Genomic DNA, 16,745 nt, shown 5'->3' on the forward strand with positions numbered 1-16,745 from the left:
GTGAACGAGGTGGCTAGACAGAGTGCCATTTCTAACTCAGATGTAAGTATACAGTATATTACCTAATAAGCAAGGTCAACCATGTGGGTCTAAACTGCATCACAGGATCTAACTAAATGTCAAACTTTCTACTTTCTTAATTATTGCAAAGTTAATAAAGCTTAAAAATAGTGTTAAGAGAAAGAAGACAACAACAAATGGATTTATTTAGGGATTTTCACTGTCAGGTCACTAGAAAATGTCTAGTCCCTTTCATGTTATGCATTATCTGTCTCTGTAGGAATGGCACACAGAGCTCCGTCTTTTGTTGAGGGATCTCACCGACGTGAACGGAAGGATAAAGAAAGGGATTCCAGATCCCAAGTCGGAGGCAGGCGTGGCGTTCCTGAAGATTAAGGCGGTGTATGGGAGGATTGACACGTATGATGTACTGGTCCGTCAGTCGGTCGTAACAAGGTGGCTGGACAGAGTCCGGACCATTTCCCACTCTGATGTAAGTGTACAGCATTGCTGAATAAACAGGGTCTACCACATAGGGTCTTCTGGTTGAAAAGGAATGAGGAAGCACCTTATTTTTATGACGTTTTTCTGAGGGGTAATGCTGAAAATATGTAAATGCAGACAGACATGTACATATAGTTTATCACAATCGATTTTATAACCTTACTAGCACCTGAAAACTAAACTCTCATCCAGAAAAGTTTTGATTTTATGGTAAAACCTTTGTGTTATACTTTTTCACTTTTACTAACATAAAATATTCTAGGTACGTATCAAAATTTTAAAAATCTGATGTTTGCATAAAAATATTCTTTGATCTTGGAAAAAATCCTATCAAACTTAACTACCAATCAGATGCTTTAAGTATGTGAATTATATTTGCTATTTGTAGCCTAAGACCTTCAGGAATTCCATTGATGAGTACATAGAAACAGCTGACCCTGGTGCAGGAGGTCAGTTTTGGCCAATCGTAAAGAAGGTTACAGTTCGTTTACCTAACTGTGATGCCTGCAGCAGTGGAGCAGTACTGGTGGATCTACCAGGTGTGAGGGACTCGAACGCGGCCCGCGACAAAATAGCGCGAGATGTGAGTGGCTATTCAAATTCTGTAGTAGTTGTAGATATAATCAATTCTGTGAGCTATGTCTTATGTAAATTCTTTTGGATTGTAGTTTTTGAGAGACATATTAAGACCCTTAGAATGTTTGTTTTCAGCATTTGAAGAACTGTACTGCCGTGTGGGTTGTGTCCTCCATACATCGCGCCATTGATGAGAAGACAGCTAAGGACCTCCTGGGAGAGAATTTCAGCAGACAGCTGTTGATGGACGGACAGTATGGAAACATCGCATTTATCTGTACAAAGACCGACATCATCAAAAACTCCGAAATCATCAGGTACCCCAGGATACATTTGTCAAAGTTCTATAAAAATGAAAGAATTTGCTTTGTAGTGTAACATTTCTGGGAAAATGAGTAGTTGATCTTTACAAATTTTTCTTTCATTTAATTTCTGCATTTACATGAAAATTAGATACAGTGGACCCTCATTTATCCCGACACTTTGGTTCTCAGTCAAATTGTCCGGATATGTAAAGCATCCGGATACCTGAATCACCAGTTAAACAAGACAAATAAATATAAGTTAAAAAATTCTGTTCAGATGAAAAAATCATCCGAAAACTGAAGCATCCGTATATCTGGCGTCTGGATATCTGAAGGTCCACTGTATGTGTTTATTGTTTATTGTGTTTAAAATTGTGTTTATTTACATGTAGTTCTTTACTTAAGGGACAATACAAGCTGATAATGATATAATTTGTTGTTTATAGAGGGCTGAATCTTCGGGAGGAAGTAGAACCTCTGGAGGCTGAGATCAATCGTCTGGAGATGGAGAAGAACGATTTAGAGGACAGTAAGACGACCAACAGGCAGTGTATGGAGCAGCTGAAGACAGAGAACCGGGAACTGAGACAGAACATCGAGGAGATAGAGGAGTGTCTGAGGACCGAGGACGTCGAGGGCAAGGAGGACTCACAGGAGGTCAGATTACAGCAAAACATAAACTAAGTTAACTCTTATTTATCAATCATCTGTCTATCTCAGTTTTAACCAATGGGTCAATCATAAATAGGTTTGGGCAAAAATGTTGATATTTTAGTATGTTGTAATACATACCATGACAAAAAAATATTGTTTTGCAATATGTTTGTATACGTTAATACTGATATGCAGGAAAGACATGAGAAAAGATGTCAGAATGGTTTGTGATTAAAGTAAACCGTAAGACAGTAGACATTATACAGAGAAGTTGGATTATCAATATCTATTTTGATATTTTCAGGTCAAAGAAATAAAGGAAGTGCTGATTGAGAAGCAGGAAGCAGTCAGAAAAGATAAGGAGCTGATACAGTCGTACCGTAAGTCTATCACAGAAGCTGACAACACCTGTCTACAACACGAGATGACCATCAGTCAGAAGAGAAAGGAACTGTCCAGTCTCTGTGCTAAGGCTAGGAATAACTATTCCAAAAAGGAAATCAAACGAGACTTCAAGGCCGGACTAAGGGTACTCATGTATTCCATGTTGTGATACCTAATTTCTCCATATATTGATACATGTGTTATTGTGCTTCAAGAATCATCTATTTATTTTATGACTGTAATTACTGTAAATCACTAGTACATATCCTTTTTCTGACAACTTCACTTTTGTACTGTTGCCTAGTTTTGCATTTATTTGCACAAGTTGAGATTATTTATAACAAAAATTTGTGAAATATGCCAAATATTTTACATCATGATTTATTGGACATGCACTTATAGTTATCATGTGTCTATGTAAATTTGTATCTAAATAGAGTAAATATATGTATGAGATATGGACATAAAATGCATGTATAATCTAAGAACTATTTTGGAATTATTGAGATGGCATATTTTCCCACAGGAAATGAAGAGGAAGGCTGGGATGTCTGACGTGGAGGAGATGGATGATGATGATTTATATAACAGTGAGGATGATGATGAAGATATCGGATCATCAGCGGAGAACCTTAAGGTGTTCTGTGTCAGTGCTAACGAGTACCAGAAAATGAGGAACATCATCATCGACGACGGACCCCCAACAGTACGTTATCAGGCATCATTCTGTTCTAGTTCAGGATTTTAAAAAATTCTATTAAACTTCAGAGGCCTGTTCAACAAAGCAAATGTAGGCGAGTGTGAACCAAATATAATACATGTACCTCCAAAAGAAATGTTTAGGAGTGCTCGCATTGTTGAACAAGCCTATTGATTTTTCATAGAACGCAATTATGGTACATATGTAGACTGAGCAAAATAATTAAAAAGCATATTTGTGTGGTCCTGAATGATTTGTTTACATTCAAGATCTAGAAAATCGTAATTTTAAGCACAATTTTTGCATTCTTCAAATCATCTTCCACTCTTGTAAGAAACTTGAAAAGCATTTTGGATGAGGGGGCAGCTTTGGCTTTGCTATTGTAGGTGTTTAGTACAGAAGAGGACACACAGATTCCAGCCTTAAGGTCGTACATCCACCAGATGACCGCTGTCCGACACCGCGGCAGTGTAGAGAGAATTCTACAGAGGGTGGCTCAGTTTGTGTTTGACGTACAGAATTACCTCAATGAGGATGGAACCATCCAGGTTACAGCTGAAAATTCATTTAGTCTTGATAAAACTAGTGCTAGTGTTTTAGTGGGTGCAATGTTTTACTTAAAACTTAATTTTATCATTACTTGCTTAAGTTGTATTGTCTATTCTATAATTAATTACAAACAGAAAAACAAAACCAATATTCAGTTTCAGAAAATAGTAAAAAGACCTTAAGTTTAAAGATGTATTGTTCTTGTATTATTATTTTTTCAAAATTTTCCCCTTCAGTATTCAGACATATAGCTGATAGAGTTTTTAGCTCTTCTGAGCCAAAGGCTCAAAGAGCTAATGCTATGGCCATTTGTGCGGTGTGCGTTAACTTTTTAGAATATGGACCATAACTCAAGAACCCCTTGGCCAATCAGTACCAAATTTGTCACAGGGTATCCTTGGCCCAAGGGCTACTATTTATACTAAAATAAGGATTGGGACCCTTAAACAAGGGGAGATAATCAGGAAAACAGAACCAAAAGTACTGGTTGCTAAAAAATCTTCTCCAGAACCACCTAACATATTTTCACCAAACTTACATACAAGGATCAGGATATGTTGAAGATTAAAAAGCATGACCCTGGGGCAAAGGGCGTGGTCTCAAGGTCACTTCAAAGTTGACCTAAATTTAAAATTAATAAAAACGTGTATATTTTTCTTACTATAAGGACTAGAATCATCAAATCTTGTAAGTTGATGCATCTTACGACTTCACATCATGTTAACTCAAAAGTAAGTCACGGTGACCTACTTTTTAAATTTTGCGGAGATTTGTTTTCAAATTGTTTAAAATGCGTATTTTGATTACTTTCAGATAGACCTACGATCATCAAACTCGGTCAGTAGATGCATCTTGGGTCCTTGAAAAATGTCAACCAAAATGTAGGTCATGATGAACTTCTTTTGACATTTTATGGCTATATTTCAGTATCTTAGGCATTTATTGGCTTAGAATCATCAAACTTTGTGAGTGGATGCATATTTAGTTTCGGAGAGTGCCGACCAAAAAGTAGGTCATGGTGACCTACTTTGACATTTTATGGCTTTATTTAAGTATCTCCGGTACTTATTGGCTTAGAATCATCAAACTTTGTGAGTTGATGCATCTTGGGTTTTCGGAGAGTGACGACCAAAAAGTCGTTCACAGTGACCTACTTTTGACATTTTTTGGCTATTATTAAGTATCTCTGGTACTTATTGACCTAAAATCATCAAACTTTGTCAGATGATGCATCTTGGGTTTTCAGAGAATGTCGACCAAAAAGTATGTCACAGTGACCTACTTTTGAATATCTCAGGTACGTATTAGCTTAGAATCATCAAACTTTGTCAGTTTGGGCACCTTGAGTTTTCGGAGAACGTCGACCAAAAAGTAGGTCACAGTGACCTACTTTTGAATATCTCAGGTACGTATTAGCTTAGAATCATCAAACTTTGTCAGTTTAGACACCTTGGGTTTTCGGAGAACGTCGACCAAAAAGTAGGTAACTGTGACCTACTTTTTACATTTTATCGCTATATTTAATTATATCTGGTATTTATTGGCTCAGAATCATCAAACTTTGTCAGTTGATACTGTTTCATTGAATGTCCAACAAGAAGTAGGTCACGGTAACCTACTTTTGAATATTTCAGGTACTTATTGGCTTAGAATCAGGAAATTTTCTCAGTTTAGGCATCTTTGATGTTTGGATAATGTCGTCTAAAAAGTAGGTCACCGTGGCCTACTTTTGACATTTGATGGCTATATTTAATTATCTGGAACTAATTGGCTTAGAATTGTCAAACTTTGTCAGATGATGGATCTTGGGTTTTCAGAGAATGTTGACCAAAAAGTAGGTCATGGTGACTTACTTTTGAATATCTCAGGTACTTATTTAATTAGAATCATCAGTCTTTGTCAATTAATGTATCTTGAGTCCTCAGAAAATTCCAATCAAAAGGTAGGTCACTTTGACCTACTCATGGTATTTGATAATTATTTTATAATATCTTTAGTCTTAACTGGCTAAATACATGTGTTATCAAACTTTGTAAGTTGATGCATTTTGGGTCTTATGATACTAATAGAGTTGGAGGCTTCTAATAGAAGTGATAGATTGTACAATTTATCAGAAGAGCGATTCAAGGCCCTTGGGCCTCTTGTTTTTATCATTATGCCCTTTAATTATAGACAAAGGAAAAAAAGAAGAAATCACAAAGTGCCATTGAGCAGAGGACACAACTCTTGTCACAGAAGTTTGATTCCTTGATAAGAGATCTACAGCTGGACATAGAGAAGGCATTCTCCAATCAGATTAGACCTAAGTTAGGAAAGGGTATCACCGAAGCTTCCATGAAAGCCAATGAACAAGCAGCAAAATGGGGATCACCGGTATCTTTAATTGAACATCTAAAATGTGTTATATTTTTTTTAGTACAGTAACACAAGCATATAGCCAACACATTTATAATGATTTGATGCTTACAGCGAATTGATTTAAAAGAAAATATTTTCCGTTGATTGCTATTGTAAAAACACAAGTTTTACCAAAACTATGGAGTTATCTCTCATTTTTTTTTCCCAAATAAATATTTTTTTTTTATGAAAATTTATATAAATATCTTAAGGAAAAAAAATATCTATTTTTTTCCACGGGGTTTTAAAAATCTCAATTTCTGTTGAATCCGCATGTAGAAAATTTCCTAGACTGTCACTATATGCCTTACATTTATATTAAGTATGCTTGAAGAAATTTCCGTGGAAAATTTGTTACCGCATACAAAGCGTAAATTATACCAGCTGAAAAAAGTACTTCTACAGCATTAAAAATCAATCAAATATGTTAACTTTTAAAAATGGACTTGGAGGTAGGCAGGAGAACAATATATATTTGTTCCTACTACAACCCTTTGACTACTTTTAAATCTTTAAATATTGAACTGTCAGATTTCTACTTGACTTTTTTTACCTAAATACTCAACTGAGAGATGTGGATCATGGACCTCATGATTAAATTAATCCTCTTGATTTCATTGTAAAATGGAAAATTACTCCAGGAAATATGAGTAATCCCATCTGTGCCAAATCTTAACTGCTTTGCATGCATTTTGTTCTCGTAAGAAAAACTTTTTAATTCATTCCAGGTGAATAAAGAGAACAAACAGGCCGGGGGGTTACAATTCTGTGCGTACCGAGCCACGGTACAGAGACATGGGGTGTTCCAGTCCCCCACGTATGGACCGGTCAATTTTAACGAGGACCTTACGGCTCCTATGTATTCAAGGATATCCATTGTGTGGGATAAAGTCTTCAGGTAAGCCTAAAAACAATGGAGCCCTTTAGATTAATTTTAAGTTAGTAAAATCTGAACATTATATTAAGTATACAATAGATGTGACTGTGGCTGTTTGAATGATTAAGATCCCTCCCTGCTCAATGGCCCTGAGTGAGGTGTATAGGTCAAAATTTGCAGCCCTCCACAGGAAAATGGGGGAATTTCCATATGAGTGAAAATTCTTAGGAAAAATGTGAAAAATCTCATCAAAAACAGCAAAGCTATGATTAGTCATATTGATGTGAAAGCATCCTTAGATTGTTAAGATTAAAGTTTGTTCAAATCATGATTCCTGGTGGTAGGGTGGGGGCACAATGGGATAACAAAGTTTTCCATAGGAATATACAGGGGAAATTCGTGAAAAATATTCTTCTGAAGAGCAGCAAAGCCATTATTAGTCTTTTGGATATGGAAGTATTTTCATTTAGTGTAGGTTTAATAAAACATAACTACAGTGGTAGTTTAGTGGAACATTGTGGGATTGCTGAAGAGGAAAGGGACTGTATTGATTGAGGTGAGCGATGTGACCCATGGGCCTCTTGTTATTGCTTGTGTCAGCGTTTAGCTTTGATTGCTTTCAGTGGAATACTGTGGGGTGACTTTGAGAAGTTTAGGACAACAGTACTGACTTCACTGAAGGAGTTTATTCAGATCCTGATTCAGGATCTTCATACACACGTTGTACAGCCCAGCAGTACACAGAGGGTACAGGCCTACATCTTAGACAATGCAAAGCATCAGGTCAGTCAATGCAAATTATAAATAAGTTTGACTTTTTTTTTTATGTTCCAACATGTATTTAAACTAGAGGGAAATCAACATGTTTGTAAATAAATTTAAATAAATTCATATAATTCTTGTAGTTGACAGAGATGGTGGCTGCTCTTAAAGAATTTGTGACAGAGAGACAGAGGGATGCCAATCGTGTTCTGACACCTGTAGTACAGGTAAGCTATAATGACACCTGTTATACAGGTAAGTTGTTCTGACATCTGTAATACAGGTAAGTTGTTCTGGCACCTGTAATACAGGTAAGCTATATTATTATACTTTCATGTTAAATACTAAAATCTGATTGGTTTAGATGCAGTTAACAATCAATTCTATTACCCTCAGCCTTAGCAACACACGTGACAACGGGTAACACAACGGTAATGCTACATGCGGGAAATTATGCGCGTACGGTTCACCGTAGAATTCTAAAAGCGTCAGTTGCACGTTTGAAAGAACCGGAATAAACCTAACGTCAATAAAAGCATGTGTCCGATGTAGCTTACTTGAAAACAACAACAGACTGACGAAACATGCTTGCAAGTGCAGAAATAACGAAACTTTAGATGATAAAGGACTCAAAGAAACAATAAAGAGGTCAGTAAATCTTTTCAAAGAAGCGGGGAGTTTGAAAGCTTTCTAAACGTGAACGTAAAGACGATCGACGATTTTTTTTTGCTGACATCTTAAATCAACAAATCATTCAGTATAATGAAATAAATGGTGCCTGTTTTGGAGGGTAACAGTTGAAATTGACACCCCTCGGAAAACCATTGTCAACCTCCGCTAACGCATCGGTTGACAATGGTTTTCCTTTGGGTGTCAATTTCAACTGTTACCCTCCAAAACAGGCACCATTTATATAATGACACTTGTAATACAGGTAGTTGTTCTGACACCTGTAATACAGGTAAGTTGGTCTGACACCTGTAATACAGGTAAGCTATAAAGACACTGTAATACAGGTAAGCTGTTCTGTCACCTGTAATACAGGTAAATTTTTTTTGTGAATAGTGTAAAGGAAAATACTGTCAAGGTACTGGGTAACTGGAGTAAGGGTCTGAAAAGTACTCAGATTTGATTGAATAGCTATAGCCTACAACACTGAGGAAAATATAGGAAAATAATTATAAGATAAATTTATATATCTATCTTTTATATACATGTATATTCATGATAATGAATTTTTACATTAATACATGAATAAAGTAAATTGTTGTTCCAGGAGAACATGACTCCAACCTATGACGCTTGTGCCGCAGAGAGTGGACCGGGAGCCTACCAGAGAATGAAGGACGGCATGGCGGCAGGAATCGACAGAGGGAAAATCTATATGTTTGATGACGCCTCTCGCAACCTGCTGCAGGAATTGGAGCAAATCAAGGTAGGGGGATTCCTAACATAGCTTTGACAACATTCACCCATACAAATACTGACTGTGCAAATGAAGATTGAATTTTTCCATTGTGTTTTGACTATAACAAGAATGATCAAGTACATTTACTGTATAGATTCAAATTACGTTTGATTTTGAAATTACCTTTTAAAACAGATTAAATAAGTCATTTTAATTCTGCATACAGGGAAATTTTTGCTACCGTTTTATTTTCAACCCTTTTGTCCTACTTACAGTTGGGCGAATTCAAAATGGGGCGAATTCAAGGAACACAGTTTGATTTCTTAAACAAAACTGTATCTGAGCGAAATCAAAACGGGGCAAAATTGTTTGCAAGTATGAAAGGGCGAAAATAACACGACGCAAAAATAACCCTGTATACAGTAAGAGGCTTTAAATTCAAGTACAGTTATAAATTGTACATGAACATTTGCCTTGGCAATAAGCAGGATAGTTGTGTATTTATGAAGGAAATGAACTTTAGATGAAAACATCTAATTCAGGTTCAAGTAACGGAGAAAGTACGGGGAGTGTGTCGTGGTCTTTGCTCGGATCTACAGGTGGCTTTTGAGCCCCTTTGGGAGGCCCCTGGGACCTGTGTGGAACTGCGAGACGTACTCCTACCATGTAAGGAAATAAACAAAAGCTATACCTCCCAGTAAATTGATGCCTTCCATCACAAGAAATGATAAAGGTTTCTTTCTCAACCAAAAGACACACATCTCTAGTGACTATACCTGTATGTTGTAGGTGTTGGGGAGATTTCACTCCAGGTGCGCACCATAATGGAGGAAGCCGGAGTGAGGGTACCAGTAACTAATACAGGGCCACCTCCTGTCACAACCACCAACGGGGCTCCTGTCCAATCAGAAGTCACTAATGCACAAGGAAATCAGGTCTGTCTTTCAAATTTAAAATGTTATTAATTTTCATATACTATTTGAGAAATCTTTACAATCTGCCAAACATTTTGAAAAAGTCAAGATTACATTCATGGTAGGGATGTATTATGCTGAGGTGTCAGCCATTTTTTAAGAAACTTTTCTAGTTTTATCTCACCAAAATATTTGTTTTATTTTTGTTATTATTTAAAGATGCCTTGAATTGTTTGACAAAGAGCAAAGCTTCTGTTACATTCTTAGAAACGTTTATTTGGTTCTTTATTTCCCTAGGGTATACAGAGAACAGATGGGAACTCGTCAGAATTGCCGCTGAGTTTTGTTCTTGAGGAACTTCAAGCCGGATCTTCTGATTCTGAACTTTTAACCTCCATCAAAGTGGAACCATCACTGTGTGTGCCCAAAATCAAGAAAGAAATGACAGGTAATGACAGTAATTCAGTATAGAGAAGATAGATTCCTCTTTAGTAATTACCAACAGAAGGTCTGAACCCCCTATCTTTAAAAGCGACACAAGATTTATCTTTCAATAAAGTTGCTTGCATTGTCCAGTTGACTTGGATGAAAAATTAAATTTCTTGTTGCTCTTGTAAAATAATTATCCATAGAAAGTTTTAAAACTCCTGAAAAATATTAATGTACATGTATTAAGTTTCATAAGGTGTAGTTGTTAAGTAAAATATAATATAAATTAGAGATAATGCAAAACTTGGGTATGTGCAGTGACTTGGTAAACAAATTTTGCAATGGAATTCCCACAACACATGTAGTCCAAAATCTCTGACCCTGGGGGTTTAAATAAAGGCTAAACAAGTCCAAAAGCAACAAATTTACTGATTACACACTGATTTGTTTTTTCAGTCTCTACCCAGAATGCCACACCAGTCCGATTTTCCTCTATTAAATCGGAACCCTCGTCTGGTATACAGGTTTGTTGTTTTTGTGGACACCCCGGGACAAACCCAGGTGAATGTGATAAGTGTCGTGTCCCCCGGCGCTCCCCCCAAGGTATCCTGTTCAGGTGTTGTCAATTTTGTCACATGATGGGAAAGAACATTCACATCTGTGAATTCTGTAAGCGGTGTCGGCGATGTTTAAATGTCGTCACATCTCCTAAGCAACAGTGTGAAATCTGTCAAGGTAACGGTCTTAAGTGATTTAACTCAGCTCTTCTACTGAACAAATTATATTATGTCTGGTTGTTCATGAATAATTCATTTCTTCTAAAATACACAAAAACAAAAAAAGTAAATTCATTCTTATTTCAATAATCAATTATACGGAAAATTATTATGACATGTATTTGCCCTATCCTTAAAAAAATGTTAATAAACGATCCAGTGTTTCTTATTTTTAAAGCTCCAAGATCAAGGATTCCAGGATCTACTAGCAGAGTTTCCACAAATCATCAAAATGTATCCCACACCATCACCTCAGCTAGTGTTCAAACAAATCAACCGTCCACTTGCCCAGTAAGTACAGATCATCACAGTGCCAGAGTCAGTGATGGATCGTCTATCAAAGTTGCGTCCTCCACAATCCCACCAAATGTTCAGCACAATTCCTTCCCGGGCAGCACATCTTACCTAGGTATGTCTTCCATACTTCCACCAAATGTTAGTCAAACCTCCAGTACAGCTCGCCACCCATCGACACAAGCCTACAATGGCAGGGGTCAAGGTGACCATGCAGTGCTTACAAACAGTGGCAGGGGTCAAGGTTACCATGCAGTGCTTACCAACAGTAGCAGGGGTCAAGGTGACCATGCAGTGCTTAATACATTAAAGAGACTAGCTGATAAAGTGGGGTCACCCAAACATCTGCTGTCTGCTTCCCAGCCTGTCCAGCATGGCAGAAACATGACCCCTTTTTCTCAGGGGTCAACCTTATCACAGACAGGAAGTCTTACTCCACTGTCGAGTAAGCAGACGGGGAATGACGTACGAGGTGGTACGCCATATAGCAGACTTAGCAGCAGCCAACAAACTCATCAGAAAGATCAGAAACATGCCCTGAAAACACTCTCCAGAGTGCCAAAAAATTGTAAGTAATCGGTAACTACCGTAAATCTGGAAATTTTTATTGTAGATAAATTTTTAGCAAATTTGCGCGTGCATTACATTCGCAAAAATATTTTTCTTAAAAATAAATCAACATGTGAAGAATTTTTTTTCTAAGAGCTCGTGTCTTTTTTTAACTCAGAGAATAGGCGTCGGTAAACACTGGTCATTTTCAAAAGAAACCTGTTTATACTACTATAACTACAAGTTAATTACCCGTGACTGTTAATTGCCCTCAGTATATGCAATACCGTCCGATGGTTTGACAAGCACTGAGGCGGTATGCCCCTTTTTAATTATTTTGCCGATAAAGAGAGAACTGTTATTTTATCTAACCGTGTATCAACACGGGCGATAACTCGAACTCAGTGCATTTACTAGAGAGTTCCAAATGTAAACACGGCGAGTAAATTTTAGGTGAGAAAAAAAACAAACGTTGAGAAAATTAGTTATATTTTTAACTTCATTTGGATTATATTTTAGGTTAAAAGGCATACACAACCTCTAAAATGTTTGCTATAATCAATTAAGAAGTTATTTTCAGTGCAAATCCTTTAACATGTATTTTATCAAAATTGTTTCAGAGCGATTCTGCAATTTCTTGCCACGTTACGAGTAAATTGGTGGTATTCTGACTGTGCATACTAATTTGAAACAATACCTGGTTTGAAAATCTTCAGTGATTTTTATTTTTAGTGACAGTGACAATTCGCAAAAATTTGAAGCGTAAAAATTAATCAACAGCATTTTGACCCAAATTCGCAAAAATAAATCGACGTAAAAATTTCCAGATTTACGGTATGACATGAAGAAACTATGCAATTTCTACATGTATACTTTTTTTTACTCCAAAGGAAAGAATAACCACTGACAATAATTGCAAAAAGTATGAAATGATTCAAGAAAATTATTAACATCTATTTAGTTTTTCACGTTTAATCTCAATATAGTAAAACACTATTATTTTTAATGTATTTTAATGCATCTTCGCTAGCCAAGGGTTTCTGATACGCTACTCTCCTCATGAACCCTTGGCATACGGTGAAGTCAAAAGACGGGATTGTTTTTGTCACGTGATTTCCATCAGGTACGCACAGATTGCATCATCGAAAGAAATAAAGACACATTTTTAAAAAAATTAAATAAAGGTTTTTTCAAGAATAATTAAGAAATAATTGAGTTATGTTTATTTATTATTTATAGTACAAATCTGAATCTTCAATATAGATTTGTAATCACATATTTAGAAGATATCGGATGACAGCATAGCTATTCATAGAATTGCATGTTATCTTACGGATAGTTGTTTACTAGTGTTTTTCATTCCCGAGATTAAAGAGTCAAGAAGTCTCCCGAACGCAAATATCGTCATTTACAAAAAAACAATCGCTGATAGGTCGATCGGGTGTACTGAATCCCAATCAGAACTTAAAAAAAAAACCAAGTTCTATCAACACCGTTTGCCAAGGGATTATGAGGAGAGTAGCGTATCAGAAACCCTTGGCTAGCGAAGATAATTTTAAAAGTGACAATTTGTAAAAGTGGTGTTTTTTTTTAATGTTAGATTTGCCGAATATTAACTTTACATAGTTTTTATTTGATTCAGTAGGATTTAAGGACATGAGGTATAATCCATGAGGAAAGAGTGGATTTGTGAAGCTGTAGAAGAAAGATGTACACCACAAACTAGTGGAAGTTGTATTGGTTGTAGTGGATGGCACGGATGTTACGTGGAATTGGTTGTAGTGCTTAATTCAGTGCTTTTATACAGATGCTTTTTTACTTTTACAGCTTTTTCAGTCATTGTCAAAAAATTTTAAACTCTGCTAAAAACTGTTTGAGCTATATTGCTGATTAAGTTTGTATAAACTGATGGTTTTATATTGTAAATACTTCTGATGTTTTCTCACCTTTTAAAAGTGTTGAAATAAACTTTATTTTGTTAAATCTATTAGAGATCTGTAAATTAAATACCTGAAGGTTGTTGATATTTTGACTTTTTTATGGTTAATATTTTTTCATGTTACTTTTTCATAAATGGCAACTGTATTAAGTTAAATCAATGTTTATGGTCGGGTCAAATTTTTTCCACTGTCAAAGTATTCTAAAAAATCACAGTTCAATTTATAGGAGTTGGATTGAGTTAGGATTTACTTTGGAGAAATGAACTAATTTCTTGCATTTATATATTAAGGTTACCTGTTTGCAATCTGTTTTATATTTTATTGTGCACATTTCCATAAACTATTCAATATTTTAGACTCTGACACTTCAAACATAATTTTGTGAAATTTGGTATATGATATTAATGGACAGAGAATTAAGAGAAATTTGTGAAGGGAAATGAGTTTGATGTAACAATTTTTTTCCAGAAGTGTAATTATTTTCATGTTGATAAAGAATGAGTTCAGACTTCTTTTTTAAAAGCAATTAATAGATTTTACATTTATTTTCCTATCATTTAAAGAGTGGAGTCTAAACTCAATAATATTCATTCAATTAAAATTTAAAACTCCAATAAACCAATTTTCAACTAGATATGTTAAACTGTCAACTTAAAAAACTAATTATCAATTAATAAGTTTAATGAAATAAGTAAATCAAATGGGTTAAAAGGACATTACTGACAATATTGGTTAAAAAAAATATATTGCCATGAACTTTGAAAACAGAATGTATCAGAGAGGGAAGTATCCTCACCTTGTATGCCTGTGTTCTTTAATGCAGTGTAAAAATATCTTTATTGTCCACATATTTGCCCTGTTCTCAAGGGTGAATTTAGATGATGATTGTGCTTATTCTGTTGGAGTAGAATAGTTTATTGTACATACCGTAAAGTAATTAGTACATAACCTTATATCTAACATATATACATGTATAGTAGGATCGTGGGTGTTATTCTTCAAAAGCACAAGTGAGTGCAGTGTCCAATTGAACTGTTTTATGTTTTAATGTTTTATTTTTAAAGACAATGCTAAAACTTGTGTGAAAGTTACCGTAAGTAATATTCATAAAATTTGAGATTTTTTGCAGTTCAGTGTTTGGTTAGTTACTCTGATGGATTAAAACTTTGCCATTCATTTGTATTACCCCCCAGTAGTAAAAAAATCATTGCAAATTAAGGCAAGCATGAGTGTATCTGATATGCAAACATCCCCATATTTGCCTATTTTTTGGAGGGGGAGAGTGTAAGATTTCAGTACCAGTAACAAGGCTTCATTTTCATAATCTAAACATAAAGAAATGAACCTTTTAATGTAAATCATTCATGAAGCTAGATGTTCCATTTGTTCTGTAGAGAAGTGTAAATCAGGTGAACTTTGTAGCCCATAGCTCTCTTGATGATATGTGAATCTAGTCCCTATTTCTTCATACAACAGTCAGAAAGTTGTCATGTTACTGGACATGTTACTGTTATCTACATATTCTTTAGCTAGTTTCTGTTTTTCATTGCAATATGGATGGTGCTTTCATTTTATTGTGTTCTGTTAATGCAAGTGTAAGGGTCAATCTCTTCAGTGTTAAAATTAATAGATTGATATTGCTCCATGTAATCATTCACTTTATGCTTTTTCCATGTAATCATTCGCTTTATGCTTTTTCAAGAGTTGTTCATACGTTTTACATATTTTATGGTGCTATTAAACCAGCTGATAAAAGCATGTTTACTATTTTTGATCTTCATGAAAAGGGGCATTGGTAAGACTATATGTCAAGTGTTCTCCATGGAGAGGTCAAAGGTGAAGGAGAGTGCTTATTGTCAATATATCAAGGACATGTACTCTCTTCGGAGAGGTCAAAGGTGAAGAAGAGGGCTTATTGTCAATATGTCATACTCTCCATGGGAGGAGAGTGCTTATTGTCAACATGTCACACTCTCTATGAAGAGGTCAAAGGTGAAGGAGAGTGCTTATTGCTAATATGTCAAGTACTCTCCATGGAATTGTCAAAGAGAGTGCTTATTGTCCATATGTCAACTATTCTCCATGGAGAGGTCAAAGGTGAAGGAGAATGCTTATTGTCAATATGTCAAGTACTTTCCATGGAGAGGTCATAGGTGAAAGGGGGTGCTTATTGTCAATATATCACATACTCTCCATGGAGAGGTCAAAGGTGTAGGAGAATGCTTATTGTCAATATGTCAAGTACTTTCCATGGAGAGGTCATAGGTGAAAGAGGGTGCTTATTGTCAGTATGTCAAGTACTCTCCATGGAGAGGTCAAAGGTGGAGGAGAGTGCTTATTGTCAATTTGTCAAGTACTTTCCATGGAGAGGTCATAGGTGAAAGAGGGTGCTTATTGTCAGTATAACAAGTACTCTCCATGGAGAGGTCAAAGGTGTAGGAGAATGCTTATTGTCAATATACCAAGTACTCTCCATGTGTACTGGTCCTTCTGTGATGATTATGGCTGGCATCAAATGGGCAAATCGGACCACTTCCTCCAGGGATTAGTGTATATTTCCTTTCAGTTGTCATTAAGAATTAAATTTTGAAAAGCTCAAGAATCTGGTACGGCTTTAATAATATGTATTTGGAGATAACGCTTCAATGCCGAAGTGTTGATCCTTTTGATAAAATTAAACATAAAATAGACTGAAAGAGTAAACATTTTGATTTCAAAATTTCATAC

At 35.8% G+C, this 16,745-nt stretch overlaps 1 protein-coding gene across 1 annotated transcript; it reads left to right on the top strand.

The window, feature by feature from the left end:
- Window positions 1–280: 280 nt before the first annotated feature.
- Window positions 281–13,808, top strand: LOC134244562 (uncharacterized; the record flags this gene model as incomplete). Its single annotated transcript, XM_062726820.1, has 19 exons — window positions 281–493; window positions 893–1,087; window positions 1,216–1,397; window positions 1,832–2,042; window positions 2,344–2,568; window positions 2,950–3,129; window positions 3,510–3,671; window positions 5,845–6,045; window positions 6,798–6,967; window positions 7,570–7,729; window positions 7,852–7,935; window positions 8,985–9,143; window positions 9,659–9,782; window positions 9,906–10,051; window positions 10,328–10,478; window positions 10,916–11,194; window positions 11,414–11,734; window positions 11,813–12,097; window positions 13,721–13,808. Coding segments are annotated over 19 exons (3,480 nt in total), but the record flags the coding sequence as incomplete, so codon positions are not given.
- Window positions 13,809–16,745: the final 2,937 nt, after the last annotated feature.

Source organism: Saccostrea cucullata, unplaced genomic scaffold (assembly GCF_032062105.1).
Source record: "Saccostrea cucullata isolate Sc308-1 unplaced genomic scaffold, CSIRO_AGI_Scuc_v1 ctg10079, whole genome shotgun sequence".
NCBI lineage: Eukaryota > Metazoa > Mollusca > Bivalvia > Ostreida > Ostreidae > Saccostrea > Saccostrea cuccullata.